This window comes from Balaenoptera musculus, chromosome 18 (genome assembly GCF_009873245.2).
Source record: "Balaenoptera musculus isolate JJ_BM4_2016_0621 chromosome 18, mBalMus1.pri.v3, whole genome shotgun sequence".
NCBI lineage: Eukaryota > Metazoa > Chordata > Mammalia > Artiodactyla > Balaenopteridae > Balaenoptera > Balaenoptera musculus.
The window spans coordinates 154,653-181,192 of NC_045802.1; the positions used below are offsets into that span (position 1 = coordinate 154,653).

Below are 26,540 nucleotides of genomic sequence, written 5' to 3' on the forward strand. Positions count from 1 at the left end.
CTTGGTGTCCCCACAGGATGCTATTGTCGCTGTGACAGGGGATGGAGTTAACGACTCCCCGGCTCTAAAGAAGGCAGACATCGGGATCGCCATGGGGATAACGGGTTCTGATGCAGCCAAAAGTGCAGCCGACATGGTCTTGCTGGATGACAACTTCGCGTCCATCGTCACAGGGGTGGAGGAAGGTGAGTGGGGTCTCAAGGGGTCTTAGCGAGGGCTGGGGCCACCTGCGAAATCAGAAGCGAGTCCTATAAGGAGAAACGTAACGTCTTTGCCTAGGTCGCCTGATCTTTGACAACCTAAAGAAGACTATCGCGTACACCCTGACCAAGAACATCGCTGAGCTCTGCCCCTTTCTGATCTACATCATTGCTGGGCTTCCCCTGCCCATTGGCACCATTACTATCTTGTTCATCGACTTGGGCACAGACATAGTAAGTAGCCCTAAAGGGAACAGCGTCTGATAACTTCCCCAGGTGATGGAAACTTCAGAGTCATTACCTTCAAGAGCAAGAGATGCACTAAATCAATGCGTCTCAAACCTTGACGTGATGGGGCCTGAAGTTCTGCCTTTCTGACAAGCTCTTAAGTGATGCCGAGTCTGCAGGTCCACCAACCACACTTCAAAGCAAAAGACTAGAGAGATCTGTCATATGTTTGAAAATTAAAACCACTGCACTCCATATGGGAACTTTTCAAGACATAAGTTCTTCACCATTCCAAAAAAGCATGCCATTGGTCAGTTTCGGCTCACGTGCCTCCCTTTTCTTTTGAGAAGATGCATATGTCACCAAAGTAGTCCCTGTACTGCTGGGGGGCCCAGTGGCTGAAGTGATAACCCACAGCCGCCCCTTGTTAAGTAAAAGAATCTGTGACCTGGAAGCCCCTCACCAAACACAGTAAGAAGTAGCCATGATTAACACTCTGTAAAGCTGCACACTGACCTACAGTCACGTCACCTAAACCCTCTCCCCTTCTAGGACGAATCCCTTTAAGAAAGCTTCGTGGCGGTTATTCCCGTGGCTCTGGCTTACACAGGTGACAGGCCGCGGGCAGAACTCATAGCCCTGCAAGTTGCCGCCTCCTCCCTCGTCTCATAGGACACCTGCAGGGCACCTCCACGCTGCAGGGGGCTGGGGGTATCTTTACCTTAGTGGGGAGCTGAGGCCCCAGAGCCTGCAGTCAGATCACTTTCCAGGCCGTTGAACTTTGCTCATTTTCTCCACTCTAGTGGTTCTTCCAGACATCACCGGGGAACTGGTTAGAAATGCAGATTCTCTGCCCTCCAGGGGGGAGGACCTGTGAGAGAACCGCTGGTCAGTGGCGGGGCGAAGCGGGAGAGGACAGAAGCAGAGGAAAGTGCTTTATAACTAGCATTGTTTAGAGCTGGAAGCGCAAGGCGATGGTCAGAAGCAGACTGATTCTGAAATTCTCTACAGACGCCGCACCCCGTGGCCTGCACCCTGGAGAGACCAGTTCCCTAACCCCAGTGCCACGCCCCGGCCCCTGGCTGTGCTGCCCACGTTCCCTTCTGTCATAGTGTTTCAGGGCCGGGCCTCACGGGGTCTCTCTCCCTCTAGATTCCCTCCATCGCCCTGGCTTATGAGAAAGCTGAAAGTGACATTATGAACAGGAAGCCTCGCCACAAGAAGAAGGACAGACTGGTGAACAAGCCACTTGCCGTGTACTCCTACCTGCACATTGGTGCGAGGAGGGGCCGCCCAGAGAATTCTTTTTGCCTTGTGGGGCGGGGTTGGGACCTGAGGAGGAACCCAGAGGAGAATGAGGTCGGGGCAATTCTGAAGTCATTACAGAACCCCTTCTGTTCTTTCAGGCCTCATGCAGGCCCTGGGAGCTTTTGTTGTATATTTCACCGTGTACGCACAGGAGGGCTTTCGACCCAGCACTCTCCTTAACCTCCGGGTGGAGTGGGAAAAGGGCTACGTCAACGACTTGGAAGACAGCTACGGACAAGAGTGGGTAAGGGTGGGGCCTCCAGCAGTGTCCTCCCGGGAAGGCCTGAAGGGGACAGAGCAGGTGACAGCTTTCTCGGTTGACAGGGCTTGCGGGCCCCTTGGTCACAGCGGTTTGCCTCTGTCGGGGCTCAGCTCATCTCTCGAGCTAGGTGCCTAGAGCTCACCTTTTCACATTAGCTTTGCGATAGGTGTGTAAGAGTGACCAGCCGACAGTGCCACAGTTGGGCCAAATCCATTAAGTTAGCGTCTTTTCCTACTCACCAGGTTAAAGGAAAGAAGGGTTTCTTTCCAAACACAAGGAGGTGATCCTCCCTCAGTCTTGGTGAGGGGGGAAAGAGAGTAGAGGCTTACAGAAATGGGCTGATGCCTCCCTAAAGTTTCCATCTGGGGCCTCCTGGTCTTCTCTTTCTCTGGCCATTGACAGACAAGCTACCAGAGGAGATACCTAGAATGGACGGGCTACACTGCATTCTTTGTTGGCATCATGATCCAGCAAATAGCAGATCTGATCATCAGGAAAACCCGGAGGAATTCCATCTTCCAGCAGGGTCTCTTCAGGTACTGCCGGCATCCACCCTCGTGGTTCAGCCCGGGCCTCTGCTGCCGGGATGGTGAGGTGTTGACTGCGCTGGGTGCGTGGGGCTGAGCCCGGGAGTTCAGAATCTGTTCGCCTTTGTGTCTTACAGAAATAAAGTCATCTGGGTGGGGATTGCCTCGCAGGTTATCATCGCGTTAATCCTCTCCTACGGCCTCGGGAGTATCGTGGCCCTGAACTTCACGATGCTCCGGTGAGGTTCCCTTCAACAGCGGGGAGGGAGGAGCGAGCCCCGACCTGCTGTCACGGCCTAAATAATCACTAGGGTTCCAGAGGCTCTTTCCCCTCAAGTCTTTCGAAGGAGGTAAAATGGAACCGGTTTTATATTCAGTCTGAGTCTTTGACCCGCTAGTTTTTTCCAGAAGAGGAGGTGGGTTTTCCATCCCTCACCATCCCATCTCTACCCTCGTCCGGCGGATCACTTCCCAGGCAGGCGTTGTTTCTAGTGGCCACAGTCCAGTGCGGTTTCACGTTGTGTGACACAGTGGAGTCGTTCTCCCCAGTGAGGCAGGGAAGTGAACGGGAAGCTCGGCCGCCTGTGGGGCGGGCCCCCCTCTGGGTGCGTGGGTCTCACCTCCCTCCCTCTGCCCCCTCCCAGGCCTCAGTACTGGTTCGTGGCTGTACCACACGCTGTTCTGATCTGGGTGTATGACGAGGTACGGAAACTTGCCATCAGACTCTACCCTGGAAGTAAGTAGTAGTACGATTTGGGGGACTCTGCCTAGTGCAACAGAATCCCCTCCGTTTCTAGCTTACTGTTTTCTACCTCTACAGGCTGGTGGGATAAGAACATGTACTATTAAGACCACCTTACTTCCCGAGCCCCCAGCTGCACATCAGAATGTTCTTCATCTTCCGGCCTCCAGCTGGGCGATTGCAGCCGTGGGGACATCGTCAGAACGCGTTTAAGAAATGACAGAACTGTAGGAAAGATACTCACTAATGTTTTGTAATTTAAAGCAGAGATTTAACTGTTTATACATGATTTTAATTTATATATCTGTCTCCTTATTTTAAAATATGTGAATTTCAAGGTAACGGTGTAGGGAAGCATGGCGTGTTTATATGTATGTAAAGGTCAGTCGTGTTAGATAATCTCGGGTAATCCAGACATCTGCTGGGGTCTCGCTGTCCCTTAATTCTAGACAGGACTGCTCAAACCTCCATTCCACACTCTATTAGAAGTCCAGCGACCTCCCTAAGATTCCTGTGAATTCCCAGGGAATTTATTACTTCACAGTCACCTTGCTCAGAAAAGGCTAATTCAGCTAGAGGTTTGCAAGGGATGAAGTGATGGCACGTTTACATCACAGCAACTTGGACGACCTCAGTTTGACCCTGAGGCATGCTGAAAGGTCCGCATCCCACCTCTCAGCTCCTGGCGGTCCTTTGATGCCCTCCCTCCTCCCGAGCTGCCCACCCTGACCACCAGCTCCAAAAGGGAGCTCCCGGGGCGTTGGCATAGGCTAGTTCCAGGGGCTCCCCTGGCCCAAAGGGGTTTTCATTTACCAGGACTCATCCTCGGTGGAGGACCATGGTGACTTAACACGTAATATTTATTTCTTGTAAGACAGTCGCAAAGCACTCTGCAGCACTAATTTTATGTTTCACGCTTTAATTTAGGTTTATTCATGTGTAACATGTGTGCTCACACCCATATTGACACCCCAGAGAGGCCTCGTTTTTAAGTAAAAGATGTTTTATAAAACTAGGCCTGAGAGTGGTGTTCTAATTAATTTGAGTTTGTCTAAAATGCACAGCATAGGACAGAAAAAAATGAGATGTGATTTCAATTTTCTTTTTTTTTTACTTCTTCTGGTCATTTTACTTTTCCATGGAAGGTCTGAACTCTTCCCTCACCAACATCGCTGCTTTGTCCCCTCTCTGACGTGCGCACACTTTTAAGGCAGAATTTCTGTGGAAGGGTCTGTCTATCAGCAGCAGCGCGCGAGAGAAAGCTGTTTTCACAGCCTTTCTGTCATCAGCTGCACGCCCAGCACAAACTGATTTGACAGGATGACACTTGGTAAGCTTTTCCCATTCAGTAGCTGCCCCTCCACCTCTTCTCCATCGTTCACGCAGGCAAGGACATTCCGCTGCTCACGGCGCTAGGTGGTGTCTCTGGAGCAGGAAAAGGGAGTCTGGGAGCCATGGTTCTCTGCCGTGTTCTCAGGGCCATCATTGTGACTTCATGTAAATAGATTATAATGTACTGTGTCACTGTGTATATTTAAGTTAAAATAATGTATTTAATCTCGAGGGTTTTAATCTCTGTCTTCAGCCACAATTATCACTAGACTAATCTGACGTTAGTCATTCAGTGAACCGGAACCCTTTCCAGGCAGCCTCATGACGGCCTTCTCATTCCAGTCCTGGCAGGGCAGTAATGCTTCCTAAACTTCAACTAAGAATAATCTGTCCTCACTCTTTTCCCTGCCAGGCTGTCCAAGTGCCCCTAGCTGTGATGGCTGGCAGCTCATGGTCCTGCCAGAGCCAGTGGGAGAAGGCTGTAAATAGAGCACAAAGCTGTAAGGGGTTTATGGTGGGTTGGATTACACTTGAAAGGAGTTAAATTTGAAGTAGAAGTCTCTTCACAGCAGGAACCCTGTCTGTAATAACTTTCATATTGTACGTACCTACCCTCACAAAAAGCTGACACTCAAATGTTTGTAAAATGAATAAATAACAAATTTAAGAAATCACAGAAATTATATCAAGTAGCTTGATTAAGTTTTAGACAGAAAAGAGGCAATAAAATCTCATATCAGAGGGTTTTTGTTTTGTGTTGTTTTAGAGAGACTGCTTCATTGACCCACTAAGGCCTAGACACTTTTTAGAAAAAATAACAGTTAATTTTAATCTAATTGGTGTGGCAGTGTAACTCAGAGATACAGAGATGAGGCTGGATTTATAGAGCATTTTTTAAAACAATCTGTTTTATTCTGATTATAAAATTGTAACTCATTTTAGAAAATTTGGAATATCCAAGAGTAAAAAGAAAATTAAAACCACCGAGAATCTCACTACCTAGTTATATACCTAAACAAGAGTAGTTATTTCTTTAGGGTTTTTCTATACATATATTTATTTTTAGGCAGAATTGAAATATAAAGTTTTCCATTCTGCCTTTTTATTTAACATGCAGGATATGGTTCTAATGACTACACATTATTCCATATTGAGAGTGCTTTTACCATATCCCCACTGTAGGATGGCTCATCTATTTCCTACTGGTCATCCTTTTTTTTTTTTTTTTAAGGTTGCATCTTGTCACTAAATCTTATACCACATCTCTCTTATTCCTTTCCATAAATTTATTTATTTTTGTTTATGATTTTTGGCTGTGTTGGGTCCTCATTGCTGCGCACAGGCTTCTCTAGTTGTGGCGAGCAGGGGCTGCTCTTCATTTGCTGTGTGCGGGCTTCTCATTGTGGTGGCTTCTCTTGTCGCGGAGCATGGGCGCTAGAGCACACGGGCTTCAGTAGATGCAGTGCGTGGGCTCAGTAGTTGTGGCTCACAGGCTCTAGACCGCAGGCTCAGTAGTTGTGGCGCACGGGCTTCTCATTGTGGTGGCTTCTCGTCGCGGAGCATGGGCTCTGGAGCGCACAGGCTTCAGTAGATGCGGCACGTGGGCTCAGTAGTTGTGGCTCACAGGCTCTTGAACGCAGGCTCAGTAGTTGTGGTGCACGGGCTTAGTTGCTCCGCCGCATGTGGGATCTTCCCGGACCAGGGCTCGAACCCGTGTCCCCTGCATTGGCAGGCGGATTCTTAACCACTGCGCCACCAGGGAAGCCCTATACCACATCTCTTATTATTTTATAATAGATTCCTCGAAATGGAATTAAGGGGTTAAGAGTATTTTTAAGGCTCTTGATAAATAGTGCCAAATTTATTTTCAGATAAGCTGTAGCAATTTATATTCCTGCCAGCAATAATAAAGTGAATATCTTGCCTGTCAATAGGATATGAAAGATCTGTCAACTATAAGAGATTTTTATTCACTCAGTGTCTGCCGTGCAGTCTGAGAAAACAGCAGGGACAAGACAGACTCATGGAACTGGTGCTCCAGGGGAGGGGCAGAAAAAGTATCCTAACTTGCGATCAGGGTTTTAATAGGTGGAAAGAGGCTTAGACAGTTATCGGATGGGGCAGTGGGTGAGCCCCCTTTAAAGAGGTGGTCAGGAAAGTCCTTTCCAAGGTGAATGAGCACAGAGCAGAATTCCAGGAGGTGTGGCAGGAACAGGGATGCAGCAGGAAGACTGGTTCACCAGGCAGCTGGAGAAGCAGGCGGGAATCTTAGAGCACAGGGTCTCCCAGGGTTTCGTTGCAAACACAACACCAGGCTGCTGAAGATTATTAACAAAGGCAGGGACTTGCTCCAGTTCACATGTTCAGGTCACTTTGGCTTCTGTGAGGAGGGTGGGAGCACGTCCAGGCAAGAATGGACACGAGCAGGTGAGTTAGGAGCAAGGGAAACGATGATTCGACTGCGCAGGTGGTGACAGGTGTGAGGCCCACACGTGAAGCCCTGGGCCCGTGTGTGTGTGTGTGTGTGTGTGTGTGTGTGTGTGTGTGTGTGTGTGTGTGTGTGTGTGTGTGGTGTGTGTGTGTGATGTCTCCTAACAGGACAGTGTCAGCAGCTGGTAGTTATCAGATACCTATTATGCCCCGGGTGCTGTGATAACCTAAAAGCACGGTCTCCTTAATGCTCACAACAACCCCATCAGTTAGTAGTGCCAACCTTGCACGACTGTCCAGCACTGTCAGTTTCCCTACACTAAAGCGGCTCAGCTTTAGAATCTGTGAGGTCGTGTCAGGAGAATCTGTGCTTGCACAGAAAACTGCACACTGCACAAAGCACACCCTTCAGGCACGCTTTGCAGATCCGAGCTTATGGAGAACTGATAGCAGCTCAGAATAGTCCGTGTCTGTGATATGCAAACACAAGGGACAGCCCTCCTTCCTCTGGAAAAGCCAGTTTTGCTGCACTTGCACAATCCTCTGGCATCTTCGACTCCAGATGAACGTGTGCCTCTCTGCTCCCTTGAACCACTTCTAGCAACTGCCTAGTTCCCACATGCGACTATGAGCGGAATAAATTTAACACTTGTTCATTTTATACCTGGATGGGAGCCATGATTTTACCTTTTCTTTGAAAATTATCCTGTCACACTGAAAAGAGAGGCAGAAAACCAGTATTTACTCCTTTCAGGGGCGCTGGGCCTCGACACAGACACCTGCCTGCTCCAGCTGCTGTGCAGGATTGGGGCTCCCCCCCGCCGGCACCCGCGCGGGCTCCGGGGCCGGCTCTGTCCTGCACTTTCGCTTCAATGATGCTGCTTGTTCCGCTTCAGACCAGATCTCTGGGCAGGCCCCCTCTCCTCTGTCCCCATTCCTGGGTCCCGGCCCTCCCCGCGACATACCAGAACCCAACTCAGGGGATTTTATCTTTTTGGTCCAGAGGTTCTAAGATAAAGTGTAATGGAAATTCAAGGCAAAAGCCTGATTCATTTTAAAGGGATAGAAACTCCCTTCTACGGACTTGTGAAGATAAACTGAGATACTGTGGAGAAAAGTATTTTGTAAGCCTGAAAGTACTAGAATTTATTAGTTGGTGTTTTTGCCTACATTTTATATTTGCAACATGGGATTTCTTCCTCTTGCTTTCACTTCTCGACAAATGAAGCACCTGCAGGACAGGGCACGAGGCTGCAGGGTGCGAGCGGCGCTGAGGATGAGCAACGTGGTGCCGCCTCGGAGGAGGAACGGTGAGCCGGGAAAGGCAGACTGTAAATAAACTGGAGACGACTGGAGGCCACAGCAGAGGCACGGAGGGTTGTGGAGTTCAGGGGCCACCCTCAAGGGCCCAGCTCAAGTTTTACGAGGTGGGATTTCAGTGGCAGAGATGAGGGAGAGCCTCACAGGCACCGGGAAGGGAAGGGGCAGGGACCAGAGGTGCACACACGGGGGGGCTGTGGTCACTGGCCCTGGAAGCTGGCGCCCTCGGGGCAGCTTCAAGCTCCGTGGGGAAGTGACGGTAGGGTGGAGACAGCTCCGCCCTCAGAGCCCCCGTGAGCCTGGGCCCATTACTGCCCCCTGTTGTCCCTGGGGGGCTGCGGTATCTGTGACCCAAACCCCTGAGAGGCAGAAATGAGCTTCCCTGTGCGGTTAACACCCTAACCCACGCACCCAGAGCCGGAGCAGGGATGGTAGAGCGTCCCCATAGATCGGGAGGCTGATGGCAAAGCCTGTCGGTCAGAAAGTGGCCATCCTCAGTGGCCTCCAGCCCTGCGGTGAGCCTCTGACCCCTCCTGACCTGTCCACACAGGCCCTGGTCACCCAGCTCGGGGGCCTTGAGTTGGCTGCTTGCTCCACTGAGACGCCTTCTCCCAGACGCCCCCCGACCCCCGGCTCCTTCCCCTCCCACCCCTCCCGGGTCTCCTGACCAGCACGCCTTCTCCCCGACACTCCCCTCCCCTTCCCGTCTTCCCTTTTCTCCATAGCAGATCCCAGCATCTGTCCTCACATTTTACAGCTGATCTGCTTTTAGCCTGGAGTGTAAGCTCCAGGAGGGCAGGGACTGCTCAGAAGAGGGCCTGCCTGGCACACAGTACAAGCTCAGGAAATGTTTGGTGAATGAATGGCTGGGAGAGCAAGGAACAGACCGTCAACAAGAGAAAGAGGCAAGGGACTTCCCTGGTGGTCCAGTGGGTAAGGCTCTGCGCTTCCACCCAAGGGGGCTCGGGTTCGATCCCTGGTCAGGGAACTGGATCCTGCATGCCTCACAGTGCAGCCAGAAAAGAAAAAGAGAATGAGGCATGAAAAGAGGCTGAGAAACAGAAACATGTAAAGACCTACGCTCAGAAGGCAAAGGAAAGAGGGGGCGGACTGATCCCACAATTTGCGAGCAATTTTTCACAGAGTAAAGTGTCCTGGGCACTGGCGCCAGGTAGAGCTGGTTTGAACACTCTTTGTCACGTATGTAGTTCTGACGCTATCCTTGGAGTGTTGTCAGCTCCAGGAGAGGGATAATAATACCTGCCTCATGGGGCAGTTGAGGGAATTAACCGTGAACACAATACCTACTCGGCACCCCACCCAGTACCTGTCCTCTGCTCCTCCTTTTTTCACTCTAAGTCATCAGATACAGATTTATTTTTTCATTAATGCTCATATACACATATAACTTTAATAAATGGGGTCATGTTATACTACGCATATTATACTTTTTATATATGATCTTTTTCTCTCTTTTGCTTTCTTCTCCCTGCCCCTCCTCCCCAAGTAACCTATATTAACAAATTTGTGTGCAATCTTCCTCACTTTCCTTCATGCTCATATAATCACAAAGAAATAAAATTCCAAGAGTAGTAGTAACACAGCATTAACTTGAAAGCACTCAGAATGGAGTAAAACTTAACTTAGCAAATATGTAGAAAGTAGCAAATACAGGTAATGCCCTAACTTCCTCATTCACCCAACTCCGGACTTTGAGGAAAATCTACTCTAGGCCATCACAGGGGTGGCAGCCTGTTCATGCTTTCCTTCAAGAGGATAGAAAACAGATTTATTCAACTACTTGACTAGCAGGCATACTGCCTTCAGGGAGTTCCCTCGTGGTCTAGTGGTTAGGATTTGGCACTGTCACACTGTCACTGCTGGAGGCCCACGTTCAATTCCTGGTAGGGGAACTGAGATCCCCCAAGAGGTGCGGCCAAAAGAAAAGAAAAAAGGAATAGTGAGTTTAGTTCTTTCACCATCCTCATGTAGCTCAGCCTACTTTTAGACAAATAATAGGCTCTCAATAGTCATCAAGAGAAAGTGAACAAATCAGAAAGTACACTGAGCCCAGACTGGGGGTGACAACAGGAAGGGTGTCAGCATTGCATTGCAGGGGATAACATATATGCTGGCTATCTTTAGGAAAATGCAGTTTGCCTCAAAAAGCAAGGCTAATCACGTGAAACGAAGACCAGAAAAAAAGAGAGTAATTGAACGCTAAAATGGATGGTGCAGAAAAAGAGATTTGAAAAGAGTGTTTGGTGCTGCTGGGAATCCACCACCCGGGTTCGGCCCTGGTGGGGAAGGTTTGTGTGCAAAAGGAAGCGGCTTTATGTATAAAAACCATGCTGAAATATGACATTTAATATACTGTTTTCACTAAAATGAGATGGGCCAGTGAATATAGGAATGAGTGTATTGGTTTCCAGAAAATTCCTGTCAATTCAGATGTGAGTTTTATTTGCCATTCAGATAAAAGGTGAGGAGGTGGGAGAAGGTAAGAGGAGAGCGTCTGAGACAGGCTGAGAATTAAATTTCCCTGGTGAGCCTCCATTCCTCGTAGCTCTCAAATTCCCCTTCACCACAGTGAGCTTAACTAAACACGCCTCCATCGTTTGTTCATCTTCTCCCAGAAGCCATCATCCAAATGGAGGCCGTCCCGTTAGAATCAGAACCAGAGTTTGTGAACCGCATTTAATGGCATATCTGACTAGAGTGTGGGGAGTAAGGGTGCATTTACAACCAAAAGTGGCAGCTAGAAAATACCGTGGCGGGACCACATCCTCCCGAAGAGGTGACTGTGCTTCTCGAGCTTTGCGTGAAGGGTTTTTATTCCATCGAGAGCCTCTGCCCGTGAGAAAAGGGCAGGTCAGAGTTCGGAAAGGTCGAGGGCACCCCTCTGGCCAGGTGCCTTACGGCTAACAGCACAGCAGTGCCCTCAGGGACGGTTAGAGCCCGAAACAAGGGGCTGTCGACCCCAGCGCGCTCCCCTTGGCCTGCCTCACCACTGAGGGATCGCAGAGCCCGGGCTTGTTGCTGACTCTGCCCCCTGGGGATTTCCTAATCATACATAATTCCTTGCCTCAACGCAAGCGAGCTAAATCTCTGAAAATATGAGTGTTGTTTCTTCCTTGGTGTCTACAGCTTTACGTTTCCAAAAGAAGAAAATCTGATAGCAGTGAATGTATGTCTTGGAATGGGAGTCGCTAGAGAAATGCACGTGGGCCACAGAGGAGTCAGGAGAGACCTCAAGAGTGTAAGGCGAGGCGAGTGAGAAAATGTCGCTGCCACGTCAGGAAACCAAGCGTGCTGCAGGCTTCAGGCCGTCACAGTACAGCGGCCCAGCGGTGAACCCTGAGGGAACCAGGATGGGCCGCTGCGGCCCTCCCACACAGCGAACCATGAGGAGTTTCCAGATGGGAAAACACAGGGTACTGGCCCCAGGTAGCCGAGGAATGATTTCAGGGAGCCCAGACTTCTGCATCTTCCCATACATAGAAAAGCACCAAATTCATTACCTTGAGGCGTCTGGTTTTCTTTAACTCATAGTTATCGTTTGATGTTCCAACTACCTAGTCTTTGTGGCAAAAACGCCCCGACCCCTTCAGGGCTGCCTGACGCCTGCCTCCCCACCGGCTGAAGCCCTCAGGTTTGTTTTTTGTATTTTTGAATTAATAATCTAATCTATTATACATTTTAGAAGAACTCATAAGGCTTGTATTGTACTTTATAGTTTACAAGTCCGTTCATCTATTATCTTGTTTAATCGTCACAGTACCGATATCGGCCCCATTTAGCAGCGAAGGAAGCTGACTCTCAAAGATGCAGAAATCTTCCTCCAGGTTGCACTGAGAAGGGAGGATTTGAATACAGCCCCCGGCCCTCAGGTGCCAGGGTTGTGACCAACTGATGAGGTCTCTTGATAAATTTTTTGCATATCTGGGAGCTTTGTTTTAAAAAAATGAAAAAAATACCTTCTTATCTTTATTTAGCAAGTGCCTTGCATTGGTCTGAATGGTTTTTGTACTCTAGTCTCATTAGAGTTGGGTGATTTAGTTTCTTTTGCTGACCCTTGATATAGTTCTTTAGGGAATTAATTTCTCTGGCATTGTGAACTTGAAGCCCTCAGTTTTGTCCACCGAATAGAACATAACTCTCAACTTTTAGGTTGTGCATTTTTTTTTTCCCGTCGACAGCAATCTGTCTCTCAGTGTGGGACTCGGTCCAATTATAGCCAGCCGCAGGACGGCTATTAGATAGCACAGGCCTGGGCTTCACCCTGACCTTCTGAGTCAGAACCTCTAGGTCCTAGGCCTCTGCATTCTCATAACCTCTCAAGGAATTCCTAAGCGCACCAAAGTCTGGGACCCACAAGTCAAGCTCTGCTGGTTAAGTTGAGGCCAGAAGTGTCTTGAGCTCTGCAACTGAGGGCCCACACGCAACTCACCCAGGCAGGCGGCCACCTGCCCTGACGGTGACGAACGCAGGTGGAGACCGCTCCCAATTAACAGACTCCTGAAGACAGCAGGGGAGGCGCTCTGGGGGCCGCTAACACCCTGCTGCCCTATAGGGAGGCTCACGGGGGTACATTTCCTCAACTTTTAGGGCCCCAGAGCTCTCCTTGGGACTGTTTTTCAAGAAAGGACACTGCAGACCCCATCCTGTCCCCTAACTCTTCATAGCAGCAATGTTAAAGCTTGCTCATCCCTACAAGGGCCCCCAAATCTGGCCTGGAGCAGCACAGGTCATCTGTCCATTGGTCTAAAATTTCATGTCTATGCAGTGCATCTCTGTTATAATTCCCAAAGTAGAGTTTTCTGAAGGTGGACATGGGAATTGGTGTAGTAAAGTCCGGGAGCGTGGTCCAGAAATCAAAACACTGGAACTCTAGCTCTATCCAGGAAGGTCAGAGCCTTGGCTTCCCCGTCCTCAATGAGGATGTGGGATTCAGTGATCGCTAAAGGTCCTTCCTGCCCCATTGCCCTGTAATTTCTCGGGACAAAGCCAGAGTCACTTCCTGAAAGAGGGGTATTCTGCCCCCTCCAGAATATGCATGGAAGACAGCTTATACCTTCTCACTGCACACCTCTGCTAGCAGTGACTCAGAACAGAAAGGTCAGAGGCAAAGTAGCAGAAGACCTGAAAACCACCTCCAAAGGTAAGAAAGGCACCAAACTGCAAACGCTGTTTGTCATGGGCCTGGCGCCATCTGGTGCACTTGGAGACCGTGTCACGCTGGCTGGCGTGTCCTCCTTACTGCCGGGTTTTGACACCAAGTGAGCGTTCACAACTACATTTCTACTAGGTGCATACCGTGTACCAGCCTCTGTGAATGTTGTATAATCAGTTATTTTCATGACAACCTGATACTTTTAGTGAGTCTAGAAGGAAAATGGTAAACCCAAGGTTTTATCGAAACAAAAGCAGAATCGAAGTTAAAATATACTTGATCCTTTTTTAAAAATCATAATAAAATGCCATCGTGGAATATCTGTCTCTATGTTCTGAGGTGGCACTACACCAACAGTGTACAGGAAAAGGGTAAATCAAGGTTCATGACCCTGCCTATCCAAATTACTGGGTTCCATCGCACCCCACTTCCTCCCACTCCTATGCATATACCACCAACAACAAAACTGAATTTTAAAGTAGAAGGGAAGGTAATACAGCTCATGGAAGATAATGAATCACATGAATGTTTAGCTTGGGGAAAGACTTCTTAAACAATATGCAAATATTGAAAGTCAATGAAAATACCATAGTGAAATAAAACACCTTGGGACAACAAGAGATATCAAAGTGAAAAAACAAGTCACAACCTGAAAAGGATGTTTGCAATGGAATCCAGAATAAATAAGGAATTGCTACAAATCAATAAGAAATAGACAAACATGTCCCCCCACCAAACAAATATGAAAGCCTGAGTGACCAATAAATATGACATGATGCCAGCCTTATCAGTCTTTAGAGAAATGCAAATTAAAGCCACAAGGAGATATCAAAGTACAGCCATGAATTAGCAAAAAATAAAACCGATGCTAATCCAAGCATTTGCTAGAAGGTTCATACACTGCTGGTGGGCGTGAACAAGTTGGCTAAAAGGCAAAGAAGTTTGTCTATCTTGTATACTTTTGGGTGGGGAAAATACCTCCCCAGGTAATCTAGAATACACACCTGCCTTCAGGAGGGCTTGGGATTCAAAATATGCTATTGGAGTAGTCTAGGAAAACACAAGCCAAGAAATTAAAGTGGTCCTAGATTCATAGTTCTTTGGGAACTATGTTCTACAAGAAGCAAAAACATAATCTGGAGAAATATATCCTTAATGCTGGCTTCAAAGGGTTCCCTGGGAATTCCCTGGCAGTCCAGTGGTTAGGGCTCCGAACTCTCACTGCCAAGGGCCTGGGTACAATTCCTGGTCAGGGACCTAAAATCCCACAAGCTGCATGGTGTGGCCAAAAAAAAAAAAAAAAAAAGGATTCCCAAAGATAAACACTCCCAAACGTGAGTTTAAAATCCAAAATTACCAAACACATGAGGAAACAAATCACCATGAATGAAAATCAGTAGAAATAATAAATTGCAGAATTAGACCCCTCAAAAATGTCAGAGAAAGAAATTTGGAGGTACATAATGAAATAAGTGTTTAAAATACTAAATTAATAAAAGATAGAATCAAAAACATGAGAAAGGTACACAATACTATCCAAAAAGATCAGGCAAATTTGGAAATTTAGAAAAAAAGAACGTCTAGAATTAGATTAGTCGTTGAAAATTTAACTCAATGGTCAGATTAAATGCAGATTAAATCCAGGTGAAGAGAGAACTGATTAACTGGGAGATGCATCTGAAAAAAACTATGCAGAATGCAGCACAGAGAGATAAAGAGTGGAAAATATGAAAGAGAGGTTAAGAGAAATAAAGGATAGAAAGAGAAGGTCCTGTTATTGTCTAAAAGGAGTTCCAGAAGAAAACAATAAGGAAGAGGTAGTATTCAAAAAGACAAATGGGGCTTCCCTGGTGGCGCAGTGGTTAAGAGTCCACCTGCCAATGCAGGGGACACGGGTTCGAGCCCTGGTCCGGGAAGATCCCACATGCCGTGGAGCAACTAAGCCCGTGCGCCACAACTACTGAGGCTGCGCTCTAGAGCCCGCGAGCCACAACGACTGAAGCCTGTGTGCCTAGAGCCCATGCTCCACAACAAGAGAAGCCACCTCAGTGAGAAGCCCATGCACCACAACAAAGAGTAGCCCCCGCTCGCCACAAGTAGAGGAAGCCTGCGCGCAGCAACAAAGACCCAATGCAGCCAAAAATAAACAAATTAATTAATTAATTAAAAACAACAACAGCTGTCACTTGAAAAACCTTCTAAAAAAAAAAAATGACAAATGACTGAGAATTTTCCAGACCAGTATGATAGGAATGAATTCCTCAGATTGAAGAATTGCAATCAATCTCAGGGAGGGCAAATAAATATCCACACCTTGATATTATAACGAATATATAGAACACCAAAGAAAAACAACAACTTACCTATAAAGAATGACAATTGGATTTACAGTAAACTTCTCAATAGCAAAAATAAAGGTCAGAGATCAGCATGATGCTATCTCCAAAGTCTGAAAAAAAAAAACTGTCAATTTAGAATGTTATGTTACTAAATGATCATTCAAGAATGAAGATGAAATGAAAGTATCTTCATTCAAATAAAAGCTGAGAGCATTCACCGTTAAGATACTTTCACTAAAGACATTTCTTCAGGGTGTCCTTGAAGGAGAAAAATTATCCTAAAAGGAAGGTATGAGACACAGGAGGAATAAAGAATTGGCCAGTATGTGAGTAAATGGCCAGACATTATAAAACTAGATTACCTGAATAAAATTAGATTATTTCTTAAGCTAGTTGGAGCATACACGATCATTCATAATTTTATTTTTTATTTATTTATTTTTTTGGCCGTGCCACTCGGCTTGCAATATCTCAGTTCCCCCACAAGGGATCGAACCTGGACCATGGCAGTGAAAGCACCAAATCCTAACCACTAGACCACCAGGGAACTCCCCATAATTTTATTTATTCCTTATTGTGGGGCTAAAATATTTTATAATAATTTTTTTTAATAGTGCAGGGGAGGGAATTCCAGGCAGAGGCCCTAAGGTTGGAAAGAGCTTGACCTCCTTACAGAAGTGAAAAAGGCCAGCGTATCTGGAACATAGTGAGGAGTAGTGGGGAAAATGAAGCTAGAGAGGAAAGCGGAGGCCAAATCATAAAACCTTTGAAGGCCGTTTCAAGGATTTGTCCCAGTCAGTGGGAAACCATCAAAGGATTCCAAAGCAAAGGATTTAAACAATCTAAATTAAATATTAAGATAATTCTGGCTGCTCCATTTGAAAGGTCCAGGAGGTACTAAGACCTATTATATGAGGTCTAAACATGTCATTGTATTTCTCACTGACCCCGATTTACCCAGAATTTATTCAGCTGGGATTACCAAGGCATAATTCCCTCCATTCGGCCTGGTGATAATCAGAGTTAATTCCTTTGTACTGCACCACATTCAATTCACCTTATGGCGCAAGAAAAACCCCTCTGCAATGAGATTGTCATTCAGATTACAGTGGAAAAGGAGATGTGGCTAATTGCTACAATGTTGAGTGCAGGGAGAAATCTGAAGGTTTCGAGGAGGGGTAGGTGGCTCTAAAGCTGACCCATGAAGGATGAGGAGAATATGAATTGATGAAGAGGAAAGAGTGGGCATTCCAGATGAGGGGAACAGGTAATACCACTCACAAAACTGTAGAAAAATTAGCAGGCTACGTGGGAATACTGGCTTGATTGGTACTCAAAATTCCGTTACGGATTAGTAATAGAAACTATTGGTTGGGTAGCGTGGAGATAGGTTAAGGAATCAGTACTTTTTCCTGAGGGCAACAAAGTATAAGGATTTTTGAGTACGGGTGAGCTTTTTTTAAAATTGAAATATAGTTGATATACAATGTTGTGGTAGTCTCAAGTGTACAGCATGGTGATTCAGCTTTTGTTCTTTGTGGGGTTTTTTTGCAAATTATATTCCATTATAGGTTATTACAAGATATGGGGTGTAATTCCCTGTGCTATGCAGTATATCTTTGTTGACTTTCTACTTTATGTACAGTAATTTGTGTCTGTTAATCTCATAGTCCTAATTTGTCCCTCCCACCCCGTCCCATTTGATAACTGTAAGTTTGTTTTCTGTCTGTGAGTCTGTTTCTGTTTTATATATAGATTCATTTGTATTATTTTTTAGATTCCACATATAAGTGATATCATATGATATTTGTCTTTCTTTGACTTATTTCACTAAGCATAATATTCTCTAGGTCCATCCACGTTGCTGGAAATGACAATATTTCATTCTTTTTTATGTTTGACTAATAGTCCATTGTATATATAGACCACACCATCTTAAGCCAATCGTCTGTTGATGAGCATGGGGGTTGCTGCCATGTCTTGGCTATTGTAAATAGTGCTGCTATGAACATTGGGGTGCATGTAACTTTTTGAACTAGAGTTTTCATTTTTTCCAGATATATACCCAGCAGTGGAATAGCTGGACCATATGGTAGTTCTTTTTTTAGTTTTTTAAGGAATCTCCATGCTGCTTTCCATAGTGGCTGCACCAATTTACAGTCCCACCCACAGTGCAGGAGGGTTCCCTTTTCTCCACACCCTCTCCAGCGTTTATTATTTGTAGACTTTTCGACGGTGCCCATTCTGACTGGTGCGAGACAATTCCTCATTGTGGTTTTTATTTGCATTTCTCTAATAATTAGCAATGTTGGGCATCTTTTCATGTGTTTGTGAGCCATCTGTATGTCTGCTTTGGAAATGTCTATTTAGGTCTTCTGCCCATTTTTTTAAATTCAGTTGTTTGTTTTTTGATATTGAGATGTATGAGCTGTTTGCATATTTTGGAATATTAACCAGGAGTGAGCTTTTGAACAGAATACTTGTTTCTATTTCCAAAAAAACATAGAGGGAAAAAGAGAAAATGAAGCCTATGTGCTGGTTTTTATTCTTAGCAGCTGAAGGCACCCTGCCATCCCCAGGTGCTTCATCCACAATATAGTTGCCAAATTGCTACCAGATTACTTCATCCCTTGCTCACTCAATTTCCCCAGGACGCTACTGCTTAAAGGGTAAGTCCAAACTCCTTAGCCCAACATTCAAGACTCTTTAAAATTCGACCCCAATATACCTCTCCAAAAAAGCTCACTTTAAGGAAATTAAAACTCTGGCCAAATGGTCTATAAATTCCGAATAGGCCACAGCATCTCCCACCTACTTTCCCTTGCTTACGCGGTTCTTTCTCCCTGCAATGCCTCATTTCTTCTGTTTACCTCTGTAAGTTCTACCCAGGTTTTAAGGTCTAGTGCAAACCCCATATTCGCTAGGAAGGCTTTTCATACAACGCAGACAATTCTTATTTTCTCTAACTTTTCTCTGGCATTTAATACAAGCTGCCTTAGTAGAAGTTACCCTTTTAGGTAGAGGGCTACATACCTCTCAAGCAGGAACCTGTTGGTTTATAAATTCTTAGCAGCCCCAAACTTTCTCAGCAGAAGGCCTTGTATATATACCATTAGTGTCGACAGCTGTTAGTAATAATGACCACCCCTTTGGTTTGAAATTGTTAACCAAATCTCCCCACCGATGGGTAGCTAGATTGGCTTCTCCACTAAGACCGCTACGATCCACTAGGGAAGGAAGACAACTTCAACATAAAGGATCATTCGCTACTTGCGACGTGAAAAGCAATATAATGAGTAATGCGTGGTGGTGATGCTTTCGACACTGGTTGGGCATGAAACGCTTCCTGAGGACCACGCGGCCTTGTGTGGACCCCTCAGGGTCCAGGGGGTAAAACAAAGAACGGCTTCGGGCAGCCGGCCGCCCCAGGCTGACTGGGGGGAGGGCTGGAGCTTCCTCGCCGCCGATTGGCTCCCTGGAGCCGCCGCCTCCGGTGATTGGCCACTGCCGCGAGGGACGCCGGGACGGCACGCGGCGCGGGCCTCACATCCGAGGCGGCGATGATGGAGGCAACCGCGTCGAGGGCTTCGTGCGTCGCGTCCTCTGGCGGGCAGGTGGAGAGCAAGGGCCAGGCCTGGGGAGCCGCCGAGGCCCTGTGCAGCCGGTGTGGAAGAAGGTCGTCCGGAGCTCCGGGTGAGGGGCTGGCGGTCAGCCCTTGGCCCGCCGGCCGGCGGGGGAGCCGAGGGACAGGCGGGTGGGCAGTGGCCGCGGCGGCGAGAGAGAGCGGGGAAGCCTAGGCCCCTAGCCCGAGTCCGCAGGCCGCCTGCGAGGTCGGGACGCAGAGGCCTGGAGGGCGGCCCTCCCCCCTCCCGAACCCCCCCCTTCACCCTCTCCCTCAACCCCCTCACCGCCCGCCCCCACTCCCCACCCCTCCACCCCTCCCCCTCCCCCTGCCCCCCTCCACTCAACCCTCACCCCCCCAACTCCCCACCCCCGCCCCGCCCCCACTCCACCCCCTCCTCCCCCCACCCCTTGCGCCGCCCCCTTCCTCACCGACCGGTTCGAAGGTTCGGGAAAGGGGGGATGTGGGAATTTGGCCGTCATGCTGTGGTGAAGCAGCAAGGACCCGTGATTTTCTTGTGTGGCTCTTTTTGTGGTAACGAAATGTTCCTGAAATTAACAGACGGGGCGGGGGCGGGGGGGCGTGTTGCTCCGTTTGGCTTCAGGCGTTGTTTGGAAAACAGCCCGTCACTTGTGCGTCTTGTGTTCTTCTGTCCTGGGCCGTCAGGGGCACCGTGCGCTCTTGACCCGCCCACCGAGACTCTCCTCCGCTGAAAACAGGTTCAGGTTGCTTGAACGGCACCTAACGGCACCTCTGCCGGGGTGAGTTGTTGACTGTCAGCGCCTGGAGCTGCCAGAAAGTCTTAACGTCGCCCTGTGTGACTGTCACATCTTTGTACTTGCAGAGCAAAAGTCAGTTTTCTCAGTCTCTCCGGGACGGACTCCGCTTGGGAGACCTGGGAGTGTAGAGAAAGTTGGTGTGTTTTCCGGGGGAAGAGGCAAGTTTCTCCTGCCCGGATTTCGATCGCTGCTGTTACGTAGAACATCTCCATTATTTGAATGATGTAGTACTGCAGAATAGAGTTTTAGAACGTGACATTTTTAAAATCACCGGTTCTTTCATACATTTGTATTGTCGTGCTGAGAAGTACTCAGTTGGAAAGATGGTGCCTCTGCATGTAGAATTGTCAAAGTGCTTTGTAAGCTGTAATGCAGCACACGTTATCTCGACTTGCACAGTATCAGAAATCTTATAAACGTAAAAGCGTTTTGATTTCCTTAGTAACATTATCTCTGGAATTTAAGTAGAGCTTTAAAATTTAGCTTGGTTGTGAGAAAGTTTAAGATGTTTCCTTGGCTTAAAAACTAAAGCTCTTTTTTATCAAAAGAATGCAATTATTATAATATAAATCAGCAGGAACACTAATTTTATAGTAAATGATGACTAATTTTATTTAGCTACGTTTCCCTTTTTCTTGCGAAGCCTTTTAAAATGACAACCGTTTGAAGTGACATAGCTATAATAATTGTTTATTATGATAAAGTTCTGCTTAGAGTATTAAAATCTTGGCATTAGATTTTCAGTCAAGATTATGGTATTTCCCTTCATACATGCTAAGTTTGTGAAAATGATCTTTATGTGGGTCGTGTGTGTGACAGTGGTGGCATCTGACTTTTGCCCTGGCTTCTGTCTTTGCCAATGTCTTAGATCATTAAGGGGGGGGGGGTCTTTTTTTTTTTTTGGAGTATATTTGATTTACAATGTTGTGTTAGTTTCAGTTGTAGGGCAAAGTGAATCAGTTAAACATATACACATATCCGCTCTTTTTTTTAGATTCTTTTCCCATATAGGTCATTACAGAGTATTGAGTAGAGTTCCCTGTGCTATACAGCAGGTTCTTCTTAGTTATCTATTTTATATATAGTAGTGTGTATATGTCAATCACAATCTCCCAATTTATCCCTCCCCCCCATCCCCCGGTAACCTTAAGATTGTTTTCTACATCCATGACTCTACTTCTGTTTTGCAAATAAGTTCATATGTACCCTTTTTTAAAATTTATTTTTATTATTTATTTATTTTTATAAATCTGTTTATTTATTTATTTTTGGCTGCGTTGGGTCTTCGTTGCACGCAGGCTTTCTCTAGTTGCAGTGAGCAGGGGCTACTCTTCGTTGTGGTGCGCGGGCTTCTCATTGCGGTGGCTTCTCGTTGTGGAGCACGGGCTCTAGGCGCGCGGGTTTCAGTAGTTGTGGCTCGCGGGCTCTAGAGTGCAGGCTCAGTAGTTGTGGCGCACGGGCTTAGTTGCTCTGCGGCATGTGGGATCTTCCCGGACCAGGGCTCGAACCCGTGTCTCCTGCATTGGCAGGTGGATTCGTAACCAGTGTGCTACCAGGGAAGTCCCTATACCCTTTTTTTTAGATTCCACATGTAAGCAATATCATATGATATTTGTCTTTCTGTGTCTGACTTAACTTCACTCAGTATGACAATCTCTAGGTCCATCCATGTTGCTGCAAATGGCATTATTTTGTTCAAGAGAGGGGTTTTGCCAGTTTCTCATGTCGGCTGTCACTGTCCCCTTCACAGGATGGGAAATATAAATTAGCAGAGGGAAGTGTGATCAAGTAGAAAGAACATTAGACTTGGAAACAGAACTAGGTCGGAGTCTGGATTATGCCATTTACAGATCACCAAAATGTTTATCCATCTCTAGGTGGAATAAATATTCCCAGCCTACTTAGCTCTGATATTTACAATGACCAAATGAAGTACGTCAGAGCACTTTATATGATTATAAGAGATGGCAGATTCAAAGTATTATAGGTACCAAATAACTGTATAAACAAAGGCAAACAATATTACATAGCTCTGCCTGTTTTTTCTTCTGATTTTTCTCCCTCCTTCTGAGTTGTATTGTTTCTCCTGAATTTTGTTTAATCATCTATTTCTAACTAAGCTAGATATCTTTTCCTATACAAGAGAATTCCCTTTAATTTTCTCCTCTGATTATACTGAATATTCAATGTTGACAAACTGAAAAGTTTAATTCACAATAGAATTTCATCAGTAGGTCACCACCATGAACTTCAATGTGGACATGCTTTTTGTGAACTGTGCTTGTTACTAACTGAAGAATACAGCACAATTACATGCCCTGATTGTGAGGTAAGTTTTATTGTCTTTCATACTGAATGCATTACAACCTAATGTTAAAGGTAAAAATGTTAGAGAAATAAAACATACTTCTAGTTAGGAACTAGAAACTTGCATTTTTGCTGCTGAGTCTTTTAAGTAAAGAAACCTAGCAAAAGGTAAAGCTTTTCACATCCATTTTATAATTGTTCAAAGAGATCAAGAAGAATGCAAGGTTAAGGTCATACACTTATTAGCCTACATATTTTGACTCTGGAGATTTCTGTGGAATATTTCCTTTTTTTATTTATTTTTATTTTAATGAAGTATATTCCTTTCAAATCTCTACACCCCCCGCCCTTTTTTTTTGGCCGCGCAGCGAGCGGGATCTTAGTTCCCTGACCAGGGATCAAACCTGAGACCCCTGCAGTGGAAGTGCGGAGTATTAACCACTGGACGGCCAGGGAAGTCCCCAAATCTCTACTCCCCTTTTCCACACCAATACCATGCAAGCAAATTTTGAATTTCCCCCTGACCCTCAACCTTTGTGTGTCATCTAATTTACATTTGTGGAGATGTGTAAAAAACCAAAACAAAACAGAAGGCAAACAACGCCCTAAAGTTAATGTTAACTTCAGAAGTGCTAAAAATAGTATAGTTGCACTAAAATCTGTGTGCCCGTAATAATGAGAACAAATTAAGGATTTAAAATAAAATTTACTGAACATTCTTTGCATTTACTACAAATATAAATGTTGCTCAGTTTATATAGTATGTTCCTGGAAAGTTGTCTTAATCTCTAAATTCATAATGTTCCACTTGAGAGATCAGAGTTTGGGGATTTGTATCCATTGTTTTCTATGGCAAACAATTAACATAGAGGCAGAAGACCTGGAATGCAGTCCTAGTTCTGTCACCCTAAGGCTGAGTTTCCTCATTTGTGAGATGGAAATAATACCTGCTTTTTTTATCTCATAGGATTGTAAGAGTCAAATCTGAATTATGTGAAAGTTCTCTACAAGCTTTAAAATAAGTGTGATAGTCGACCCTTGATTATTTAGGTGTGGATTAACTGGTTTGCAGGTTAAATGTGATAAAAATATATATAATAATATGTATATAAACATATAAATGTATAATTTGTGAAAGTTTCAATTATAGCATAAACATTTACATATAAGAAAACATCTGTTTTGGAATTACATACTTTACAAATCATGGCCTTTATTATGGTAAATTCCTGTCCCCTTTCCCTTTTTTTTTTTTTGACAGTCGGTTCCTCAGATGTGGCTAGCTACATAGTTAAGACAAAGGGGAACCTAGCTCCTGTGGTTGAAATGGAATATCCCTGACACATTGAGTCTTGTGGTGGGTTGACACATTGAGTCTTGTGGTGGGTAAAGAGTGAAGGGAAAAGGAAGAGGCAGAACTGTCTCTGCTCATATCCATCCTGTTCTGATATTCAAAAAACAGCAAGTTTATTAGAACGGTAACCTCTTGCCTTTTGTGGCAAATGACTTTGTGTTTAATGGTCTCTTAAATCACTATGCTTGTATTATTTTTAGTGTTTTGGGTAACATCTAATGAAGTGTTTATAGTATATTTACAAATATTGGTTTTTGATTTTAGGGTTGTAACAAATCTATTTTGTATCATTTGACTAGTTCTGACTCTTACTTTGGGGGATATGTAATCTGTCCCATCCTTCCCTCCTTTTCCCCTGTGCTGAGTCGTTCAAGAAACCGTCCTGAAATTGTTACCACTCTTTTATTAGTTTTTAAAGTTTAGATTTTTCCTGATATCTTATATTTGGAATAAGAGATAAGGGAAGAATCACATCTAAATTAGTGAAAAGTCTGAATTTATAGACTATTTCAGGATTGAAGTTTATTACTTTTAAATAATGTATATTGCTCTAAAAAGTAAGATTTAGGTACCTATATTCACATTAGACATATTTATAATTTATCTTTAATGTTGAAAGCCTAGGTAGTGCAGATTATTTCAAGCTTAAGCCTAAAATGATTCCATTCAGGGTTAATGGGTATACTTGTGTTCTTATTTCTGAGTTTGGGTGAATATGAATTTATCTATCAGTCTTTATCTTTTATAGTTGTATGGGTTTTTTTATAACATCCCTTCTCTGCTTTTGATTGATATTAATGGTTAATAATAACCATTCTATAATTATATACAGCAATATGGCAGGTTTTGTTCAAGGATAGGATCATACTTAGGTACCATTCCAAAAATACTGGCATTTTATTGATAATTTAGACCTGAGTCCAAAAGTATATTGGGCCATGAGGAAATGATAATTTATCCAATCAATAGGTAATTAATATATATTAAAATCCCATGTGGATTGGAAATGTTAATAACATGCAAATTGAAAATGTAGAATAGAAGAGACTATAGATAATTGTGTAATCTTGGATGGGGAAGCCTTGTTAAATGTATCACTGAAGTCAGAAACCATAGAAGAAATGCCGGTTAAATTTGACCGCATTTTTTCATTTACAAGTAGAAAAAAACAACCAAGCAAAAACACCACCATACATAAAACTTAAGTGACAAGTTGTGCTGGGGGAACGGGGAGAAAATCTTTATTATATATATTAGAAGTTAAGACTCTTTATACAACTTTAACTGAAATCTTTTAAGTCAGTTGTATTTAATATTTTCTTAAATTTCCTGGGAGAAATGTCCTGTATCAAATGTACTGGTAGTAACATTGACTTCTTACTATGAAATGACAAGCCAAAGGGGCATAAGTGAGAAGGTGGATAGAAATTAAGGTTTTAGCCCCCAGTTTTGGGGGGGTGCTCTTAAAAATAACATTTGATCCAATGTGATTTTTTTAAAGTAACGCTTTTCTCCTAATTATCTAATAATAGATAACTGTCTTTGGTACATTATACTTGAAACTTGCTAGGACATCCTCTTCCCACCAAAGACACATATGGGAGACTATAACATTTAGTAGTCTGCTTTATTTCTCTCAGCATTAACCTATCCTCATGAGAGTCTCCTACGTTACTTTTAACGGCTGCATAATAAACCCTGGTACATAAGTGCTGTAATATAATCTCTTTATGAAAAACACTTAGGTGGTTTTCAGATTCTTTCACTATACTTTTGCATAATTCCTCAAACCCACTCCCACCAAAAAAAAAAATCCCATCAGCAGGTTCTGTTAATTTCTACGTCTTAAAAAAAAAATAGGTGTTTGTATTTGTCACATTTTAAAAAAATGTTTGGCAATTTAATGGGCAAAAAAATGGGCATCTGCTTGTTTTAAATTGCAAATCCCTAATTACTAGTGAAATTGAGCAATTTTTCATATGTTGACTTCTCAGCTCTTCTGGGAGGATCTTTAACAGATCCTTCCAGGTCCTTGCCATATTTTCCTTTTGAATTGTCTTTTTTCCTAACTTGTAAGAATACTTCATGTGATAGAAATATTAACACTTCGTTCTGTGTATTTTAATTATTGATATTTTCTCCCAATTTTTCATTTTTAATTTTATTACATTTAACCATTCAGAAATGTTTCCTTTTTCAGTTGTTTTTTTTCCCCCTCCTTCATGGCTTCTAAGTTTTCTTTGATTAGGCAGACTTTTCATCTCAGAGTTATACATATTTATTTTTTTAATACTTATATACGTATTTTAAAAAGGTGCATATTAAATCTCTTTCTGTTCTATATGATGTAAGGTGAGTATGTAACTTTCTTCTTCAGAATGATTAGCTGGCTTTCCCACACGATTTATTGAATAATCCTTCGTCTGTTTAATGAAAATGCCATTTATAGTCTGTATGGAGTTCCCGTATATATGAGGATCTGTTTCAGGGCTTTGTTCTGTTCATTTACAGTTGACCCTTAGACAACTCAGGTTTGAACTGTGTAGGTCCATTTATACGTGGTTATTTTTCAGTAGTAAATACTACAGGACTACAGGGTCTGTGGTTGGTTGAATCT

At 44.7% G+C, this 26,540-nt stretch overlaps 2 protein-coding genes across 2 annotated transcripts in view; both read left to right on the top strand.

Moving 5' to 3' along the window:
• The window catches only part of ATP12A (ATPase H+/K+ transporting non-gastric alpha2 subunit), a 28,866-nt gene extending 23,614 nt beyond the window's left edge, over positions 1 to 5,252 (top strand). The window contains exons 16-23 of the mRNA XM_036831087.1: positions 17 to 185; positions 280 to 434; positions 1,581 to 1,704; positions 1,835 to 1,980; positions 2,401 to 2,534; positions 2,663 to 2,764; positions 3,170 to 3,261; positions 3,346 to 5,252. Coding sequence (XP_036686982.1) covers positions 17 to 185; positions 280 to 434; positions 1,581 to 1,704; positions 1,835 to 1,980; positions 2,401 to 2,534; positions 2,663 to 2,764; positions 3,170 to 3,261; positions 3,346 to 3,374 — 951 coding nt within the window. The 3' untranslated portion in view covers positions 3,375 to 5,252. The remainder of the gene's footprint in view (positions 1 to 16; positions 186 to 279; positions 435 to 1,580; positions 1,705 to 1,834; positions 1,981 to 2,400; positions 2,535 to 2,662; positions 2,765 to 3,169; positions 3,262 to 3,345) is intronic.
• Positions 5,253 to 19,421: 14,169 nt separating this feature from the next.
• Positions 19,422 to 26,540, top strand: part of RNF17 (ring finger protein 17) — a 121,234-nt gene continuing 114,115 nt past the window's right edge. Inside the window, exons 1-2 of the mRNA XM_036832032.1 lie at positions 19,422 to 19,554; positions 22,497 to 22,591. Coding sequence (XP_036687927.1) covers positions 19,422 to 19,554; positions 22,497 to 22,591 — 228 coding nt within the window. The remainder of the gene's footprint in view (positions 19,555 to 22,496; positions 22,592 to 26,540) is intronic.